We start from the raw sequence: 22,243 nt of genomic DNA on the forward strand, positions 1-22,243 counted from the left end.
AGAGTTCATGCTCAGGATCACAATGGTCTGTTTTATCTGATGAAAATATTCATCTTCTCTCATAAACATTTACTCATGTTCATGTTCCAGGGGTGTTGGCGCCATGGAGATTGTTGCAATGGATATGAAAGTGAGTGGCATGTACATCGCACGGCAGCTGAGCTTTTCCGGCGTGTCCTTCCGCATAGAGGAGATTACACTGGACGAAGAGTTCAAACTGGTCTACAACAAAGCAGCTAGACTGGTGAGAGAAACACTTGTTGTGTCGAATCACTTTGTCCCAAATAATGTATTAAGCAGTAGTTAAAGTGTTTCTTTCTCTGTCTAGTGGGCCGAGGCTCTCGATCTGTTCACCAGAGCTGCGGATACGTTGGGTCTGGCCTCCCGTAAGTCTCTGTGGGGTCAGTTCTGGTCGTCACACCAGAGGTTTTTTAAGTACCTGTGCATCGCCGCTAAAGTCCGTCGTCTGGTTGAACTCGCTCATACTGAGCTGCAGCACGGCAAGGTGAGTCAGTGATCAAGATTTGTGCTTTTGCTCATTAAGTAGAGGTTTTACTGGGTTTTAGATATCCTTATCCTAACCCCATAAATATATAATATAAAAAAAATATATAATTAAATTTCCCTTTTTTTCTTACTTTATAAAAGATATTACATATTATGATAGTAAAATATAAAATATTACAATAGTGATATTTCTTATTGTCTACTTATTTTTTTACATTTAGTAATAATAATTTATTATGCAATAACAGTAATTACTATTGTTGTTTTGTAGTAATTTTAATATATAATAATAATAATTGATTAATATTATTATTGTTGTTGTTGTTGCCATTGTATAGTGTTATCAGTATGTAATCACACAATTTCTGGCCAAACAAATAAGCACAGAAAATCTGGCACTTTTTTTTTTTTTTACATGGCAAATGCAATTTTTTATCAGGAATTTTTTATCTATATTTAAAAATCACCTAAATGTTTTTTAGATTTTTTATAGTATTAACCTTAAATGTCTTATATAGTTTCTTGTTTATTGTATGACTTATGTTATTTATTCAGTTTTCGCCATTAAGCTAGCCTTGCTGCTGACATGACATAAAAAACTAAATAAAATAAAATAAAAAAATCCAAGCTTTTTTTTCCCCCTGTGCAAAAATCATGCATCCCTTCCCAGTAATTACAGATGACTGGAAGGTTAACTTCATTGTGGGAACCCTGTATTAAGCGTTTCACTAATTGTGCTAAATGTGGCTCCGCCCTCTCTCCGTGTCATTTCAAACAGTGCATCGTGATTGGCCTGCAGTCCACTGGAGAGGCTCGTACACGAGAGGTCCTAGACGAGAACGACGGACACCTGGACCGATTTGTGTCCGCTGCTGAGTGAGTGTCCTCATTCCCACAAGTCCATTTCCCACGTGCAGCTAGTGCAACTTCTTTCTTCTTCAGTGGGGAAAGACTGAAATCTCCCACAAATCACCAGTAGACCAATCAGAATCAAGTATTCCAGAGAACCTTATAGTCACCACTAATAACCAACTCCTAAATGTAATGTAGAAACTTCATATTTTCTGTAAAGCTGCTTTGCAATGATTGGTATCGTGAAAAGTGCTATAAAAAAAAAAAAACTTATCAATAGAAAAAGGATAAATTGCTCTGTGGTTATGCGTCACTGTGGGTGAACTGGATTGAGATTTTGGGTTTTTGTCCTGTAGGGGTGTTTTCCAGTCATTAGTTCAGAAACACTTCCCAACACAGAAACCTAAAAGAGAGAAAAGCGCCGCAAGCAAGAGGAAACGTGAGTCGCATCATCTTGTGCTGTATCAAACATTTTTGTGTCTCTGGGGTTTGGGTCTGTGGGTTTTTGTGCATCATGAATCTTTCTGAAAGCAATTCTTTGCCTTCTGAAGGAAAACCCAGAGCACGGCCTTCAAAATTTCCAAAGAACTGTGTGGAAGTGGGCGGGGTAATTAAAATCAGCGACGACTCCGACTCAGACTCGGATGAGATTGACAGCTACTCTAACTCCTCCCCTGATTCACTACAGGACACTGATGATGTGATTTTCGTGAACCACATCAATGGACCTGCTGGTAGGTTGACTGAAATTCAACTGTGTTTCAGAAGAATGTGCTCATGCTAGGGCTGGGCGATTTGGCCAAAAATTATCACCATTATTTTTTTTTCATATCAGTCTATATTGATCATTTTCACGATAAATGTCACATTTTTATTTCATTCAAGTTTAAAGGCATGATTTTTTGCACCAATGTGAAAGTTGTTCAAACCAGACTTAATTGGGGTTTTAAACTATTCTTTATGGTCAGAACATGACAGACACTTTTTTGAATTCTTTACACTTTTCCAATCATTTTTCCTTAACAAAATAAGTATCTTAATAGAAAAATATTAAAAATCTAACTTTTTTTGTCTCTTAGAAATACACATTTGATAGTAGCTTGAGTTAGGATGCAGATGTAGATTTATGTTCATTTATGTATCAAAATCAGTTATATCTGTAAAACTTGTAGCAATCTCATTTTTGTATGGTGAAATGTAATTATTCTGACTCTTTGAGGTGTTTTTTTTAACCATTGGTCTTCCATAGTAGCATACATTAAGATCATGATAATCACAGTTAAAACACAAATATAGCACCTCAATACCATGGTAAAAATGTAATATGGCTTGTAGGTATTTGTATGAAAAACAGTAGTCTAAATACATTTAATATAAACGCTATAACTTAATCACAAAAAATACTGTAATTATATTCCATTAATATGTCTTCAATACATTTAATGCATGTTTACATTAATAATATAATAAAATTCGACACTAATACCCACATTTTTGACACAACACCATGGTGTCCACTTGTTAAATCACACAATACACACTTATTAAATCAGACCTAATTTCAGTCTAGACATCTAAACTACACAGGAGTGATTAAAGTCTATTTCAGACTCTGCTGAAGTCATCCTGTGTGTGTTTTCAGCTAAACTACAAGAACTCAAGCAGAGGCTGCTGGGTAAAATAGCAGAGCTGGGGAAAGAGCTGCCGCTCAACACTCTTGACGAGCTGATTGACCGGTTTGGAGGACCAGAGAAGGTGTCCGAGGTGAGGAGTCACTGTAATGCATTGCTTCACACACACTGGTGAGCGACAACACGATTTCAGGAACGTTAAATATAGACAGCAACATTGTAATTTTCATATTTCTGACTAACATTTTGTCTCAGCCTCTGATGCCATGTTCAAAGCATTCGCAAATATTCTGATGGAAATTTCACACAAAAATGACTAGCTTTCTCAAACTGTCAAGCTCAAATATGAAAAAATATGAAAAACAAAGTCCTGTTTACTAGTTCCCAGGTTGCTGCAATGAACATTTCATGACAGCAGTTTTCAGTGTTGTTATTGTACACTAAAACTATTGAAAATATTTTTTGTTAACTGAAATAAAGCTAAAAAATACAGAAAATGAACACTCACACACACACACACACACACAAAAGCTTAGTAGAAATATTTTTTGTTTTAACTTAAATGAAAATGAGAAACTGCTTCATATAGAAAGTATGAAGTACTAAAATTACAAATAGAATAAACATAAATCTTAAAAAAAAAAACTAAATAGTGTTGATAATAATAAAAAATTATAAAACAAAATTACTAAAACACATCAAAATACAAAACTTAAAACTAAAATTGAAATAAAAACTGAAAATATAAAAATAAATGCTCATTCAAACATTACACAAAAATAACACTCTTCTCAGTTTTGATTGAGACACTTGATGCTTGTTCACATCTGTGTGTTAGACTTAGATCACAATGTGATGTTATGACACACAAGTTAAATGCTAAGTGTGTGTGTGTGTGTAGATGACGGGCCGTAAGGGACGTGTAGTGCGGCGTCCCGATGGCAGCGTTCGATATGAGACCAGAGCGGAACAAGGCCTGACCATCGACCACGTCAACGTCAGAGAGAAAGAGCGCTTCATGACCGGAGAGAAGGTGACGACCTCTGACCTACAAACACAGAACACCACTTCCAGACCGAACCACTAATACTCTTTCTCTTTCCCTCTCAGCTGATAGCCATCATCTCTGAAGCGGCTAGTTCGGGCATCTCTCTACAGGCAGATAGACGCGTGCAGAACCGCAGGAGACGTGTTCACATGACCTTAGAGCTGCCGTGGAGCGCAGACCGCGCCATCCAGCAGTTCGGTGAGTGTCTGTGCTTGTTTGTGTGTGTTTGAGAGGCATCTTGGGGGTTGCTAATACTGTGGCTGTGTATCTTACCAGGTCGAACGCATCGCTCAAATCAGGTTACAGCTCCAGATTATATCTTCCTCATCTCTGAGCTGGCTGGAGAGAGACGCTTCGCCTCTATTGTTGCCAAGAGATTGGAGAGCCTGGTAAAGTCTCTGTTTTTCAGATGTTATATACACTAGCACTGTACACACTGTGCATTGTACACAATAATACATTTGCATCATGTAATAATTAGATTTGACTTGAAGCTTGCACTGTCAAGTGATTTCTTTCATGTCATACTAAAAGCAAAATACTGCTTGAGGTGACAAAATCTCTGCTAATGAGAACTATATGTTTCAGGGCTTAACGCTTCGTTTTTTCCCCAAAGTACACAAGCTCTTAATTTGGAGAATTTTAGTGAAAGTGTATCAATTCATTTGTTTTTTCTTAATAAACGGTTATGAGGAGACATTTACAAAAAGTACACCAGATTTTTGAATGTTTCTGCTTAAAACTATTTATTTAAAAATTATGGAATTTTTAACATGTTAACAACATTGAATTAATTGCCAGATACGGTTTACTGTGTAATCAAAATACCATAATAAAATAATAGAATAATAATAAAAATAGTTGTTCTGCATAATGCGGTACTTAAACAAGCCTGAAATATGTTGGGACTCTTATTTTGTAAACATGCAGCACTCATATTTATTTAATTAAATCATCCTCTTTTAATCACATTAAGCACATTAATATACAGCTATGTTTTGCAAGATTTTGGACCAATAAGATTTCACTATGGGCAAAGCTACCCAAAATACAGTCAAAGCCAAGCAAAAATCATTGCAACTTATGAACTTAAACATGTGCACATTACTACCTGTGAAATTGAAAGTATATGTACTTAAGCTTTTGTAGCCATTCTACAATCCTTTGAGAGCTGATTAAAATGTTGTCAGATGTTTGAGAGCTTGTTAATGGAAATGCATCCACATTAAAATGTGTGTTGTGTTTTATAGGGGGCGCTAACGCACGGGGACCGACGAGCCACTGAATCCAGAGACCTGAGCCAGTACAACTTTGAGAACGAAGTAGGAGCATATTCTCCTTTATCAGCTAAAATATAATAGATTATTCTCTGTTCTCACATCTGGCTTTATTAGGGTGTTGTTTTAGGATTATATATTTACTATTAGAGTGTTTATTAATATTTTGAATTGGTTTTTATTTTTATATTTTCGGTTTTCGTTTGAATTTTAGATTGTTTTTAGTAATTCTTTGTCCTTTTTATAATTTTTATTTAAAAAGTTTATATTTGTAATTCATTATCTTTTATTATTTTAGAACTTACTCAAGTTCATTTTTTTATTTCATTTTTTCATTATTATTTTAAAATTTTTATTTTAGCTTTATTTCAATTACTGAAAAAAGTTCAATAGTTTTAAGCTTAACATTAACAACACATTGTACTGGACATTTGACTTAAGCCTTCGATTCGTTTGGTTGATGTTTAAACTCGGAAGAAACCTATGAACTGCAATATGGTTCACAGTTGGATGAAATCTTTTCATGCCGATTCCCATGTTGCAAATATACCACAGTTCATACCCAGAAAAACAATGTGAAAAGGAATTGAACCAGTTTTTTACCCTCTGTCTGTCTTAGTATGGCACCAAAGCATTGGATAAGATCACTAAAGCCATCCTCGGGCACATCGACAACAAAGTCCCTCCACCGAAGGGCTACCCAGGAGGAGACATCATGTTCTTCAGAGGTATTCTCATCTGTTTCAGTGATGCAGCTTATGCCAGTTTGATCAAAAGGGTAGTAAATTAACATTTCAAATTACATTTAAAAAAAATTTACTGACCCCCAAACGTTTTAGCAGTAGTGTACCTTTGTTCAAATATATCTAATATAATTACATATATCTAAATATATCTAATAGTGCTATTTAGTGTCATTTCTACTAAAATACTATACTCCAATAGTGGTACTAAAGTAAATACATGAAGTCTGCAAACTGTGATTTCGGATAAACTAATCCTAGCATTGCTTACTATTTTGATTTGTTTGTCAATCGGGACACAGCAAGAGACACTTTGTTTGAGCACATGCAGAAGAATACAGCCCTGCATTTCAGCCTGGGTCCGACGGGCGAGATGGTCCTCACTGCAGAATACAAGATCCAGGGGGCGTGGTTGGATCTAGATCCAACTCCTCCCACCTTCAGACCCTGCCAACCTGTACGCATTTTGCATAGCGGGCACGCATTTTGACCTCAAAGTACGCAGGTACGATTTGTCACTTTAAACTACGCAAAAACCTGGTGACGCCTTTGTGCAGCACAAACCAATCAAGCAACAGCAATGAAAGAGCACTTCGACCAATCAGAGCGCTGGGTTCATTCCCCATCTAGCAAGTGGGATGATTGACACATGCGTAGACCTATCATTAAAAAGAGACTGCAAATAGACAGCAAAACAAAATCCCGCTCGGTCTCGTACCTTTTTTACTCTCGCCGTCTGATTTCTTAAGAGGACAGTACACACGGTACTTACAACTAAGGTAAACGGGTTGGGGTGGATGTGGAAAGTTAAAACATTGAGTTGAGTTAACTTAATCCTCTGGAGTCGACGTGATCGCATTGATATTCTAGACGAACTGTGAAATAGAATAAAAGCACACATTCCTATTCGGTCAGATCTGCTGCGGTTTATTTGTGTTCATATAGCTGGACTCACTGAACAGCGTCCTAATATTAGGGCTTTTAGTCCCCCCCCGTTGCAATCACACAAGTGGTACTCCAAAAAAATTTCAAAGGTTGGCAGGTCAGCACCTTACATATACCTAAACCTACCCGTCTCCACCCCCTGATCCCTAAACCTACCCATCTGTACCCCTAAACCGACCATCTCCACCCCCTAGATGTGGATCCAACCCCGCCCCCTGGATCTTTGTTCTGCAGTGAGGGGCTACTGCGACTTTTTTGCGCCCCTTGGGCTGGGCTTCGGGACAATTTTCACATCATAGTTCAGATAGATATATTTATCATGTCTGTGAGGCATGTATTTGCTGACTTTCGGTTAATTTTTGTGAAGCGCACCTGTTTAAGACAAGACGGCAGAAAGGGCTTCATGTTTATTTTATAAATGCACAACGTTTTGTTGATAATGTGTGTGCACAAATAAAAGTAGACCATTTACAGTTCCGAATGATGTATTACTCTTACCTTTATGAGCAAAAATGTTGGCGTATCCATTGAAAAAAATGCAAGTGATGCGCTGGCATGTCCTGCAAAGCGCACTTTAGCTTCCACTCTCCGCACAAACTGTTGTATACAGTGCACATTTTATCAAGGTTTAACCTTTAAACATTGTTATGTGCTTGAACTGTTTTATATCTAGATAGATTTTGTTTTAGGCAAGTCGTGATGATTTGAAAAGGCTAAATTGATTAAACATAGACTATGATCAGCTCACTGTATGCTGCTGGCCCCTTGGTCATTACTTTAAACAACAAAAACTTATGTTAACAAACAAAAAAATCCACAACGTTTTTCTAAATTAACTTAATAAAAAACTTAACGAAATATAATCACTTTGCCATTACATACAAAACTGAACTATTTTAATAGCTGAAACAGTATTATAATCTGTTTTGGGAGAAGGGGGGAAAAAGACGGGCTCGGGTCGGACTCGGGCCGGTAATTCTGATAAGTTGTCGGACACACGCCGGCTAGGGCCTAAATTTGAGGCCCGTGCAGGGCTCTACAGTAGAACATGACAGTGTAATGTTTGTGTGTACTGATTTAACATTCATATGTGTTTCAGATATAAAGAAAGGCATGATTGATGTGGGAATCTTCTGTAGGGAGCCGCGTCTGGGTCTGAATACAGAGAAAGGTGAATATAACACAATGATCTGATTATGAAGGCTGATTTACTACTCATCTGTATTCCGTATGATTAATGTAGCCATACCTTTACTTGGGCGATTTATTAGTGATATATAATGTCTGTGCCTATTTGTGGACATTTTGACATTATTGATCATGCATAATTCAAACCTGACTTTATAGAAGTGTGTTAAATTCAAAATACACTAAGTGGCTAATTGCCTTTTTCTGTCCTGTATCCCAGACTGCACCATCAATAAGTTTCTGAACCGTATTTTGGGTATGGAGGTCCTTCAGCAGAACTCTCTGTTCCAGTACTTCACCAATAACTTTGACTACCTGATCAACAAGGACAAAAAAGAGGGAAAATATGACATGGGAATATTGGGTGAGGAATATGAATGTGCACATTAGACTTATTTAGAGTTTAAAAGAGTTTAATGCATGATAGTGCTGGAGCTGTATGTGTGTCTGAGATAAATACTGTCATGTTCTGTATTCAGATCTTGCTCCTGGTAATGATGAGATTCATGAGGAAACGCAGGAGAAGTTTTTAACTCCAGGAAACCCTCAGGAGGGTCAGGTCATCCTCTATAAGGTACATGTGAGGAAAAGATGCATTAAATTGATCAAAAGTGACAGTAAAGACGTTTATAATGTTACAGAAGATTTCTGTTTCAAATAAATCCTGTTCTTTTACATTTTCTCTTCATCAAAGAATCCTGAAAAATAAAATCCACAAAAATATGAAGCAATTCAAAAACTGTTTTCAACATTTATAATAATAATAAATGTTTCTTGAGCAGTAAATCAGTATATTAGAATGATTTCTGAAGATCATGTGACACTGAAGACTAATGATGCTGAAAATACAGCTTTGATCACAGAAATAAATTACATTTTACTATATTAGTCACATAGAAATTTTAAATTGTAATAATATTTATATATATATCAGGGGTAGACAATAAGGGAAATTTGCCACTGGCCCTCTGGGCCAGTGTCTTTTGAAGTTCACTGGCCCAGGTCAACGCGTTGGGTATTGATCCCAATAATCACGAAAAAGAACAGTTTGCTTGAACAACATGAATAACATTTTTTTTTTTTTAAGGTAGGTTTAGTGGAAAGTGCAGCAAAACTGTGCAAAAACATGAAACAAGTGCAAATAAACCTATTGCATAGGATTCATTCTCCGTATTCACACAGCAATTCATTATATTATGTTCATACCATAGGTTTCATACACGTTAACGTTTCTCTAACTTACTTGTCTGCATATGTGGGCATTGATCTGCAGAGCTCACAGTAAACCTCTTTTTTTTCTTGATCGTAGCCCAGCTAGGGGTGGGCGATATGGGAAAAATATCATATCACAATTTTTTTTAGAAATATCACGATTCACGATTTTATCACGATTCTTTGTCATGTTGGTTTTACAAGTTGTTTGAGCATTACAGCCAAACTAGAAAGACAAAGCCTTTCAAGGTAACAAAAAAAAAGACATGGCAGATATTTAGGCCAAAGTGGGCGAAGATAAAAATCTTTGTCATCATTCTATCTTTCTTATTAAAAAATAAGAACAAAGATACAAATTACAAATACACATAATATACAAATAAAACAAACAGTGCTTTATTTTCAGGTACAATAGGTGTATTTAGCAGAGCATTCAATGAAATTGAATGAACAAATATAAAAATAAAACACTACATAGACTGATTCCTAAAGCAACTGTATTAAAGTTTTTCAGTCAAGAATGAGTGATTTTTCTCTTTGCGTTTTGTTGTTTTGTTAACGTTAAATTAATAGTTCCCTCAAAAATAAATATTCTGTCATCTGTCAATTGTCATAATGTTGTATTTTTATGCCATCATTTACTCAAAAGTTGTTTTAAACCTGAATGAGTTTCTTTGTTCTGCTGAACATAAATGCTATTTTGAAGAAGGTGGAAAACCAAACAGTTGCTGCTCCTCAGTGACTTCCATAGGATTTTTCTTTCCTGCTATCAAAGTCAATGTGGACCAGCAACTGTTTGGTTACCCTCATTCTTCAAAATATCTTATTTTGGGTTCAGCACAAGAAATTAATAGAGGTTTGGGACAACATGTGAGTGAGTAAATAATGACAGAAATTAAATTTTAGGGTGAACTATCCCTTTAATGACAGTCGACAGCATGTTTAGTGTCCTGTCCCTTTAAGAGCTGCACGCATCTAATATACAGGCACGCATCCGTTTCTCTCTTAACTATTTACTTTCATTTTAGAGATAACCAACTGAGTCTGTATGTAAACCTTGTGTGTTTTGACAGTATTAGCGCAAAAAATAAGTTAGTTGAGTAATCAGGCGCTCGCACTGTTAGACAGGCGTTTTAGTGCGCGTGCTTCAGGTGTATGCGCTCAGAAAAAGCGCACGACAGACCAGCGCGCAAATTAAACATTTAACCAGCAAGGCTTGTGTGCAAATAATGTACTTTTGCGATCGCGAATAAGTGCAGTGTCCTGTCAGAGTAACTCTACTGCTGTATGTCGTGTTGTACAGTACATAGAGACGGAGGCGCCAGAACTGTATTTGACAATGTGCGCGGTAGCGCGATACTACGATATTTCTTAAAAAGCAGATCGTGGAGACATTTTTATCGTCCACGATCAAAAATCGTCATATCGCACACCCCTAAGCCCAGCCAATTCCAGCGGTCTCGCCACTGGGGCTGAAACTTTCTCTGCCTTTTCTTTTCGTATTCCCTTTCGCTTTCCCTCAATTCCTCTGGTGATTTTCTCTTCCTTGCCTTCTCTTTTTTACCCGGCGTTTGGCCGGGTGATGTGGGTTTCAGAAACATGTAGCCTAGCTTAATAGTAGCTATAGGTAGGTGCTGAGCAGTGTGCAGTTTGCGCGCGTAACCGCGGGAGCGAGCAAGGCGGTGGCGGTGCAGACGGAGCGTGAAAGGCTGTCGGGATCACGTAACGTGTTAGCGGTGGTTACTGAGACGATTTAACAGAAATCAAAACACAGAACCACAGGTAATTAATGTGAAATTAGACTTTTTTTAATCGAGGCATTATTTTTACTGGCCCCACCGGGCTAGTGGTTGGAGCGATCTGGTGGCCCTGACGGTTTTAAAAGGTTTTAAAAGTACGTCCGGGCCACCGGGCCAATTATATTGTCGACCCCAGTATATATATATATATGTATGTATGTATGTATATACACACACAGTGGTGTGAAAAAGTGTTGGCCCCCTTCCTGATCTGTTATTTTTTTGCATGTTTGTCACACTTTAATGTTTCAGATCATTAAACAAATTTAAAGATTAACATAAACACTTTTTCACACAGGGCCATGTGGGTTTGGATTTTGTTTTCCCTTCATTTAAAAACTGCATGTTGTGTTTACTTGTGTTTTGATTAATTGTCTGCATGTTGTGTTTACTTGTCTTTTGATTAATATTTAAATTTGTTTGATCTGAAACAGTAAAGTGTGACAAACATGCAAAAAAATAAACAATCAGGAAGGGGGCCAACACTTTTTCACACCACTGTGTGTGTGTGTGTATATATGTATATGTATATGTATATATGTTTGTGTGTGTGTTTGTGTGTGTGTGTGTGTGTGTGTGTGTGTGTGTATATACAGTGCCCTCCATAAGTATTGGAACAGTAAAGAAAAGAATTGCTCTGTTGGCTGTGAAGTCTAGACATTACCAAATATGATTAGAAGATGAATATGAGACAAAACTACAGAATGTCACATTTTATTATTAGCCGTTTCAACACACACATGTTTTACCAAATAAAAAGAACAGCACTTTTAGAGTTCATCCCACTCATTGATGGGAGCATAAGTATAGGGACAGTTGAACATAAGGCAGATATAAAAGATTAAAAGCTAGTATTTAGTTGCAGATCTCTTGCACACAATCACAGCAGTGAGTCTGTGACCCATAGACATCACCAGACTCTTGCTCTCATCCTTTGAAAGACTTTTCCCAGCCTTTAATGCAGCCGATTGCAATTGTTGCTTGTTTTGGGGAGTTTCTGCCTTTACTCTCCTCTTCAGCTGCTGAAATTCATGTTCAATCAGATTTAAAGGAACACTCCACTTTTTTTGGAAATAGGCTCATTTTACAACTCCCCTAGAGATAAACAGTTGAGTTTTACTGTTTTTGAATCCATTCAGCCGATCTCCAGGTCTGGCGGTAGCACTTTTAGCTTAGCTTAGCAAAGATCACTGAATCGGATTAGACCATTAGCATTTGGTCATCAAAAATGACTAAAGAGTTTTGAGAAGTTTCCTATTTAAAACTTGACACTTCTGTAGTTACATCGTGCGCTAAGACCGACGGAAAATGAAAAGTTGCGGCTGATATGGCTAGGAACTATACTCTTGTTCCGGACGTAATAATCAAGGAAATTTGCTGCCGTACCATGGGTGCAGCAGGTGCAGTGATATTACGCAGCGCCTGAAAGTAGTCCCTAGCTATATTATAACTAGTTACCTAGCTGACGCTGCGTAATATCACTGTGCCTGCTGCACCCATGGTACCCAAGTTTCTAGCCATATCAGCCTAGAAAATCACAACTTTTCATTTTCCGTCGGTCTTAGGTCTTATTCATTCTGCTACTGTCATCATACATTAAGTCATCAGTAAAGTTGAGAGGACCTCTTCCAGAGACAGCCATGCATGCCCATGCCATGACACCACCTCCACCATGCTTTACAGATGAGGCTGTATGCTTGGGATCATTGCAGTTCCCTTTTTTTTTCCACATTTGTGCTTTCCCATCACTTAGATAAAGGTTCATCTTTGTCTCATCGGTCCATAAACACAGTTCCAAAACTCTTCTGGCTCACCTTTGTGCTTTTTTGCGAACTCTAATCTTGCCTTTCTATTTTTGGTGCTGGTCAGAGGTTTGCATCTTGCTGTGTAGCATCTGTAATTCTGTGTCAAAGTCTCCTGAGGACAGTAGATTGTCAGAGCATCACGCCAGCTTTCTGGAAGTTGTTGGTGATTTTACAGACACGTCTTTTAGGGTTCATTTTCACAGCTTTTATGATGTCTGTCATCAGCTACTGTTGTTTTCTCAGCCGATCAGGTCGTTGTTGGTTGCTGGTGTCGCTGGTGGTTTCCAAACTCTTGATTTCTCCATGCCCTTTGTTTTTGCTAGAGCTCTAACTGACTTCCTCTTTTCTTTTAGCATCCAAATTGCTTGTTTTTCTCTCAAAGTCAGCTCCCTCGTCTTCATCCTGGTTTGTGTGTCATCACACATGGTGGCCAAAATTATTAGAACACTAGTATTTTCAGCAGCTAAAAAATTGTTTTATGTCAGTTATTTCTATCTTTTGCTGTAGTGTGTCAGTAGAAAATGTCAGTTTAATCTTTCAAACATTTAATATGCCATTAATTGCAATAATCTAGTGAGATTTTTGTTTCCACAAAGCACAAGTGCACCGAGGGCAAAAGCTGCTTTAAACGCAAAGGATGCTCACACCAAATGTTGATTTATTTTATTTAATAGAAGTTAGTTAATAAATAAAATGCATTTATGACATTAGTTTTGACAGCATCCTCATTTTGCAGCATTTTTACACAAGTGCCTAAAATTTTAACAGTACTGTAGCTTTACAGGGAGCTTTCTTGAAGCATCTTGGAGCGGTTGCTACAGTTCTTCTGAATTTAGTCTCAGTTTTTTCTGTTTCTTCATGTCATTCTAGACAGACTGGATGATGATCAGATCAGATCTTTGTGTGGAGCACTGGCTGTTGTCAGACAAAAATCTCACTGCATTATTAGAATTAAAGGCAAAATGAATGTTTGGAAATGTAACTGATATTTCCTGCTGACACACTACAGTAAAAGATAGAAATAATTGACTTAAAACCATTTTTAGCTGCTGGAAATACTGGCGTTCTAATCATTTTGGCCACATATGTAATTACTATTTAGTTAGTGTTATAAAAGTCCTGACTTTGTGTTGTTTTTCAGATCAGTGTGGATCGTGGGATGCCCTGGGAAGAGGCCTGCAGTAAAGCAGAGAAACTCACTGGGGACTATGAAGGCTTTTACCTCTCAAACAAGGTACATGACACATCATCACACACTGATGTCTGACAATAAATCATGCTTCCTATGTTTATGCAGTCGGAATCATTCAAATGTCAAATTACCAGCCATCTTTGAGTATTTTAACACCATATATGTGTGTTTGTGTGTTCAGCTGCGTGGGAGTCAGCCGTGTGTCCTGCTTGCCGAACAGGGTCGGGGTCGCAATCTCATTCTGTATAAGCCCAACATCGGTAAACAGGGTCATCCTGAGAAACTGGACAACCTGCTCCTTAGATACTATAAGGTATAACATGCAAAAGCCATCAGACACTGTCAGTCTTTACTACAGTTCCTTTAAACCCGTCCCTACAGCTGGTTTGTGTGTGTCATCATCGAATGCAAGATTCAGAATACAGAAGTAATGGATATAACTGATACGACACATTCCCTGCTTTTAATATGTGTATGTGTATATATTAGCATTTTATTTTTAAGTTTACTATAAAATAATAAAATAAATTTTATTTGAAAATATAATTGTATTATCACACTTCATTATTATGTTTATTAATTTATTTTAAACTAAATAATAAAGTGCAATAATATTATTATCACTATTATTAATGGGTCACACTTTGTGCAGTGTGAGGACCAAGCCAAATCTCTTGCTCTTATAAGAACCAGGCTGAAAAACTGATGTGCACCCCTGAATATAATGTTAGATCAGAGCTCTTGTTGCACAGTGACATCCAGTGGTAGAGACCGGGTCTGTCACGAACACACATGTATGTTTGAATTTAAAAGTCGCTTTGATTGTTTGGTCCAAACCGGAGTACAATCGAGATTGTAGTTTAAAACAATTAAGATCAGAGTTGCTGGCAGGATTATAGAGATTACTGATTACTTTTCTATTAAAACAATAAAAAAAATTATTTATATCTCATTCTCCTCTGAGACTGTGAATACAGATGTCTGACTGGCAGCATTAAATAGAGGTCGACCGATTGATTTTTGGCATTTTTTAATTAATCGGCATAGACCGATTGTGCTGCAAATTAGGCTGATTTATAGGTGGGCGCTTCTGCGTGCGGCTAAGCATTGTTGTAGGATGCGGTACCGGAGAATCTCTCACTGGCTGCGTCAGATGGAGCAGCTCGCACTCTGCAGCCGCAGGGGAAAACAGACCGTTTTGAAAACGTAATTACGTTTTACCCCATTATAATTGATGCCAGAAAGTCATCAGTGCACACAGTTATTTGCAGCAGGCTGTCTAATATGTGTGAACTCTTTTATTTTTGTTAACACTTAGATTATGGCCATTTGACTTATAGCAGTGTCCAGTGTTTCCCATGCATTGAGTTATTTGTTATTTGCATTATAGATTTTCCAAAAGGCTTATACTTCGTTGAATAAACTGAGCACTGCACGTTTGAAAATTAAAATGCAGCTCAGGTGTTTTTATATGAATGTATCTTTGAAAAGAACCTACTGTCTTCAAAAAATTTGTCATTTTCATTTCGTCTTTACTGTAATGCCTGATAAAGTAGCGTTTCTGAGCGCAGCTCTGATTTGATTATAGCCGCTACCGGGGAAACCGCTATATCTCCTGCTCCAACAGCGCCTCCTGCTGGCATGAATTTGCATTTGCAAGTCTGTAGGAAACACTGGTGTCTGTCAACAAGCATAAACGAAAAGCATGCTTCAGAACAAGTTTTGAGCCATGTATTATTACTATGAATTAGACTGCTACTACTTTTACTATCTTGTACCTTGCAATAATCATTTACTCAAACTCTCTTTTATGAGATGAAGGGGGAAAAAAAGAAAATCGGTCAAAAAATCGGCATGACATACCAGCCATCGGCTGCCCTGATTTCTAAATATCGCCATCGACCCAGAGAAAAACCCGTATCAGTCGACCTCTAGCATTAAACACATAACTAGCCCTAAAATACAATATTGTAAAGATATCAAGTGTTATGATGAACAGCATTTAAAAAAGCCACTTTTTGCCACTTTTAGTGGTTCAGGACCAGGTTTACACTAAATGCAAAGCATGTTCTACAAGTGTTTTTCTTCCCACTCTGAAGGTGACCTCCGATGAAGCAAAGGATTTCTGGAAGAGTCAGTTTGACTTTTCTTTCACCAACTGCACGCATGCCAACTGGTGAGTGACACTTAGAGACTCTGACCCTGATACTTTTTGTTTTTGACAATGTATTTCAATATGTGCCAGAAAAAACCCTCACAATTTTTCTTTGCTAGGTTTTTGTTGTAATTTGCACTAATAGCTAATTAACAACTATAATACAACTCTGTAAACTGATGAAGGGTATGTGTTTAAAGCTGCAGTCCGTAACTTTTTTTTGGTTACAAATGATCCAAAATCAGTATTTGAGCAATTATGTCATGTCTGTAAACATAAAGAAGTTGTTCCGTATAATAATCTATATCGCATGTGAGGATCCTGCAGGTGGCTGATCGTTTATAGCCTTTTCTTACAGCAGCTGGAATAATTAAACGTATCATTTTGATGGTGGATTGTAATCCAGAAAGGATTATGTGTTTATGAAATACATGTGATTATATTCTAGTTTTAAATGTGCATCTGAAGAGGCTAAATTTACGGACTGCAGCTTTAAAGGTGTGATTACATTTACTGTTGCTTGCAAGATTTCACAGGTGATGATGATGCTATTCTGCCAGGTAGCAAATGAACCACAACCCTGTTTGCTTTCCAAACAGCTTCTTTTTTATGGATGATTTTATAATATTGATGTGTAGTGTGATTCAAAACAGTGTGTCTTAGTATTATTCATATACTATTATAATGTTTATTAATATTTTGAATTGTTTTTTCAAATTTTCAGTTTTAATTTTAGTAATTTTATGATTTTTTTATGATATTTAGCTTTAATTTATATTTAGTTTTAGTAATTGTAGTAAATGTACTGTATTTTTATATTTCATATAATTTTATTTTGTTATACTTAAGCAATTTTGTTCAGTTATTGAAAACAAATTTCAGTGTTTTTTTTTTTTGTTTGTTTTTTTTTTTTACAATAAGTGAGTTTTAGTCATTTTGTTATGTGCTTTAGTCATTTTTATTTGTTTTTTAATATTTAGATTTCTTTAATTTATATCTATGTTTTGGTATTTGTAAGTTAATAATATAATTAATAACCTAAACTTATTATTTAGTTAGAACTTCAACTTGAAGTTTTTTTAGGTTTATTTTTTTCACATCTTTATATGAAGTATTTTTAGATTTCATGTATTTAAGCTTTAATTCAGTAACCAAAAGTGATTTAGTTTTAGTTAACAATTTATATTTAGTTAACACTGCGAGAATGAGCGCCTTGTCCATTGTGAATCTTCAACTTTGCTGCAAATTTGTGTTTCACAGTTTAATGAACCTGAACCCAATGCAAAAATCTCATAGGGAAATTTCTTCGCTAATGGAAGACCATCAGATGAAATTCCCATTGAAATGATTGAATTTCACTCACAGAATTTCACACAGTAACATTAAATGTAACCGCAGCTTTAACAGTGTTGTGTGTCTGTGTGTCTGTGGTAGGAATGGTAAGTGTAAGCTGATCGAGGAGGGCCAGGAGTGTTTTAAGGGGATGCGTCTCAGGCAGTATCACATGCTGTGCGGAGCGCTGTTGAGGGTCTGGAAACGAGTGTCTGACATCGTCTCGGACATCACCAACTCCAGCATCCTGCAGATCGTACGGCTCAAAACCAAACAGAACAGCAAGCAAGTTGGTGAGTTGACGTTTTGTTATCTGTTACTTCTCAATCCTGTTTCCTAGCAAAATAATTATTGCAATGAAAAGGGCTGCATGATAAATTGTATTTTAATCACCATCACGATTTCTGCGTCTCTCGATTTAACATAATCACCTGCAATATTAATACACCTGCCTGTCGGTTATTTATCCTGAAAACATTTCATTGTAATTTGGCATTTTCAGTATTATATTGGTAACAAGAGCTTTTTTCTGTCATTTCTGTATTTTTCTGATACATTTTCTGCCCAGTGGTTCGCTAAATGTTCTCAACCTGGTAACTGTGGGCATGCACTCTGTCTACATTATGAAAAAAGTGCTCATGAGCTGAAAATACTGGCAAATAGGGGTGGGCCTTATGGCAAAAATATCAAAAAATTTTTTATCATGATTCTTTGTCATGTTGGTCTGAGCAGTACAGCCAAAATAATTTCCTTATTATAAAGACAAAGCCTTTCAAGGTTACAAAACATTAAAAAAAGAATGGTGGATATTTAGGCCAAAGTGGGCAAAGATAAAAATCTGTGTCATTATTCTATCTTTGTTATTAAAAATAAGAACACAGATACACATTACAAATACACATAATATACAAGTAAAACAAACAGTGCTTTATTTTCAGGTACAATAGGCATATTTAGCAGGAGCATTCAAGAAATTGAATGAACAAATATAAAAATAAAACTCTATATAGACTGATTCCTATTAAAGCAACTATTAATTTTTTCAGTCAAGAGTAGTGGGTTATTTTTTTTCTCTTTGCGTTTTGTTGTTTTAACATTAAAGAATAAAAATTCTGTCATCTGTTTGTCGATTCTGTTGTAGTGTTTTATATTTATACCACCATTGACTTACTCAAAATTAGTTTTAAACCTGAATGAGTTTATAAACATAAATGCAATTTTGAAGAATGTGGAAAACCAAACAGTTGCTGGTCCACAGTGACTTCCGTAGTATTTTTATTTTTTTTCCTGCTATTAAATTCGATGTGGACCAGCATCTGTTTGGTTACCCACGTTCTTTAAAAAATAACAATCTTGTGTGTGTGTGTGTCTCAGGTATAAAGATCCCAGAGAACTGCGTATCCCATGTGCGCGCTGAGCTCTCTCGGATGGATGAGGAGGTGAAGAAAGCACGACGGGAGAGAGAGCATTTAGCAAATGAACAGCGTCTGCGCCAAGAGATGCTGGCCAAAATGATCAACGCCCGCAAGCTCATCGCAAACCCTCCCCACTCGCTTCAGAACCACCTTCACTACCCACGATCCCTTCTGCCGCCTGCAGTGAAGCCAAAGAGCGAAGCCATCAGCGAAGTCCTGGATCTGACCATCAGCCCCTGCCCATCACCGGACATCAAAACGCCCACGCCAGACCTAAACGGCGTGTCGATAACCAGAGGCATGCTAGGCGGAAGAGGACGGCCATGCGCGGCTGTCCCAGAAACGTTCGACCTGGAAAATCTGATTTCCAAGGAGCAGCAGAAAAACAGGCAGGTGGCGTTAACCCCGAACATGCGCATTTCGTCGTCATTGTCGCATGGCGCTTTGAACGTTTCGCAACAGCACGTTCACACACTAAAGCAGAATCATTCGTCGTTTGGGGTGCTAACACAGCAGCAACAGAGCAGCTCGCGCGCAATTTTGTCGCAGATGCAACGAGGCCAAGACACGTCGCTCATGCTGCAGCTTTTCATGCAAACCGGCGTGTCACCGCAATCCTCGCACACTGCGCTGCACCCAAACAGTCAACGCATGATGCACACTTCGAATGCGCACTTGCTGTCAAAACAACACGCGAGCGAACATGCACGGTCGCAACCTCTTCGGTCGCAATCCTTGCAGTCGCAATCCCTGCCGTCGCAACCCCAAGCCATGCAATCGTATGCCACTCAGCCTACTACAGAAAGAACGAATGATGAGTATGATTTAGAAGACTTGGACTTCGGTTACCCCTCCCCCGATTCGCAACTTCAGTACCCGTTCACCTCACAAGCCCTGCCATCCTTGACTCCGCCTCCTGCTCCTTACTCCTCCTCCTTATTTGCATTAGCACCTACAAACTCCTCCCTCTCGGACTCTAGCTCCTCCTCCTCACACTTCACGCCGTCATCCTCTTCCTCCGAACAGACGCATCTGTTACCAAACGGCCACAGCAGTATGGATGCCCTGGAGACGCTGGATCACATGATCCATGGACCGCCCTCGGATCACCGCCAGTCCGTCATCCAGTTCAAATCAACAGACTGGGATGCCACCTAGAGGCTCAAACATGCACAGTCAAAAGTTTTTTTTAGTTCTTTCCCAGTCATTCTCAGTCCATAAGCTAAGAGTTGCGTTCAGTTCGTTGATGATCAATTAAGACCATTTTAAAAGTACATTGGCACTTGAAATCAATTTGGTTTTTGTTTGCCTTATTTGAAGCAATAGGGCTTTTCCTCCCACCATTTCATCGCAGCAGACATTGAGGTAAAAGAGATGTTATTTATTAAGATATTGGTGTATACTGTTTCCTGTCCAAGGGAGTTTATCTTTTCGAATGAATGCCTTCTGTTAAATCGGTGCCTTTATCTCCTTCAGATGCAGTCTTGTGTGTGTGCGTGTGTGTGTATATATATATTTCTAGACAGAGTAGTGCTATATTATTTATTTCCTCCGGTGTCGGTCTTCTCTACATGGGCTTCTTCGTAGAGGGTGTTCGGACCCGATTGCATGATTCTGAAACTGCTGTTTGACCCCATAACCCTGTGAATTTCTCATATTCTGTATTTCAATAATCCGAACACAGGGACAGATTCGTTCATGATATAGCGATGGCGCCGCTCAAGAGCAGATCGCTTTCTGCAGAATACTTTCTCAGGTATCGTATAGACTCATCACTGTCCAAACGAAAGATTATTTTATAAAATATAATAGATCGCGGATGGGTCGTCGTGAGCTTTGGGAATCGAGAACCAAATTATATATTAGCAGACTTAGTTGTGAACGAGCGCTGAACCACTGGACCTCACATCGACTTTCTATCGCGCGGAAGTGAGACTTGGCAATAAAAACCAAACGATTATTCTAAAAATCAAATACTGCCCCACAAACAACTCGCGATTCTCTTTGTATCTGTTCAGAAGTGATATTTTTTAATTGTGTTGGAAGAATATTATATTTGTTACGAGAACGAAATGGATTTGTTTGTTAGTTTGTATGTATGAGGTCAATGTTTTTTTCCTTTTGGTCTTGTATTCTCGTGTAGTTGGAATGGATGCAAATGTATTGACGTCTTTGCTATTGCTGTTCGTATTATTATTATTGTTATTAATACTATTATTATTATTGTTGCTATTTATATCCAAGGGACATTATTAGTAGAGGTTAGTCTTTGTTATAATCACATGTAGAAGTTGAAACACTTTTCCAATGCCTTGTCAGGGTTTTATTTGATTTCTCCTTCTCCCAAAACACAGAATCAAAGCCTGCAACCTGCCACCAAATCAAACTGCACTGCCCTGCGCTGCTGTCTGGCATCTGCGTGTTACTTATTCCTTCACTCGAAATTTCAGTTTTCTGTTTCGGGTCGGGCGTCTAGATTCCCATCGCACCAAAGTTTTCTGTGCAGTTTCTGCAGGCTCCGTACGGCCGTGCTTAATCTCAGGAAAAGTCGAGGGAAAGAATGCGTCGTCGCAGATAAAGACGCGTGATACTGACTACTGTATTCTACACGCCTGGCTGCCGTATTCTAGACTTGAAGTATATGAGAGAAAATGCGAATTTAGGAATATTGCTCGAGTATTACTACTCTGTATTACTTGCGTCTCTGATATGATTTTTTTAGATAATTATGCAAACAGTTTCAAAACTGGATTGGTAATGAACAAAAAAACAATCCAGTTCCCATGAGGCTGTGATTGGCTCCAGTTACTCAGTTTAACCCTTGTGCACTGTTTGGGTGACGTTTGCTGAAATAATAAAAAATACAAAGAAAAAGTTCCCTTTATCTATATGACTTTGCACGGTTGTCATTGTCAACACTTGGTAGCGCTTCAAATAAAAAATTAAATTGGATTGATATCTGGTTGTATGTTAGTGTGGGGGAAAAAAAAGTCACACTTGTCATGTTTGGGGTCTCTGGAGAATTGAAATGAATGGGGAAACGATAAAATCAATTCTTCTTTTTAATTTATCACATAAAATCAATAAATCCACCACAATGCAGACCACAAAATACACGAAAATGAAGAGGCACACGTTCACA

At 37.7% G+C, this 22,243-nt stretch overlaps 1 protein-coding gene across 8 annotated transcripts in view; it reads left to right on the forward strand.

The window, feature by feature from the left end:
• LOC306846058 (protein strawberry notch homolog 2-like) overlaps positions 1-21,950 on the forward strand; it is a 51,494-nt gene extending 29,544 nt beyond the window's left edge. For all 8 annotated transcript variants that reach the window (XM_079379146.1, XM_079379141.1, XM_079379142.1 and 5 more), the window contains 19 exons: positions 91-244; positions 329-505; positions 1,286-1,383; positions 1,716-1,798; positions 1,911-2,093; positions 3,002-3,123; positions 3,892-4,023; positions 4,101-4,236; positions 4,315-4,427; positions 5,289-5,360; positions 5,935-6,043; positions 8,103-8,174; positions 8,412-8,555; positions 8,671-8,765; positions 14,149-14,241; positions 14,381-14,512; positions 16,299-16,375; positions 17,789-17,979; positions 19,061-21,950. In XM_079379146.1, the coding sequence (XP_079235272.1) occupies positions 91-244; positions 329-505; positions 1,286-1,383; positions 1,716-1,798; positions 1,911-2,093; positions 3,002-3,123; positions 3,892-4,023; positions 4,101-4,236; positions 4,315-4,427; positions 5,289-5,360; positions 5,935-6,043; positions 8,103-8,174; positions 8,412-8,555; positions 8,671-8,765; positions 14,149-14,241; positions 14,381-14,512; positions 16,299-16,375; positions 17,789-17,979; positions 19,061-20,259 (3,382 nt within the window). In that variant the 3' untranslated portion in view covers positions 20,260-21,950. The remainder of the gene's footprint in view (positions 1-90; positions 245-328; positions 506-1,285; positions 1,384-1,715; positions 1,799-1,910; positions 2,094-3,001; positions 3,124-3,891; positions 4,024-4,100; positions 4,237-4,314; positions 4,428-5,288; positions 5,361-5,934; positions 6,044-8,102; positions 8,175-8,411; positions 8,556-8,670; positions 8,766-14,148; positions 14,242-14,380; positions 14,513-16,298; positions 16,376-17,788; positions 17,980-19,060) is intronic.
• Positions 21,951-22,243: the final 293 nt, after the last annotated feature.

This window comes from Barbus barbus (genome assembly GCF_936440315.1).
Source record: "Barbus barbus genome assembly, chromosome: 26".
NCBI lineage: Eukaryota > Metazoa > Chordata > Actinopteri > Cypriniformes > Cyprinidae > Barbus > Barbus barbus.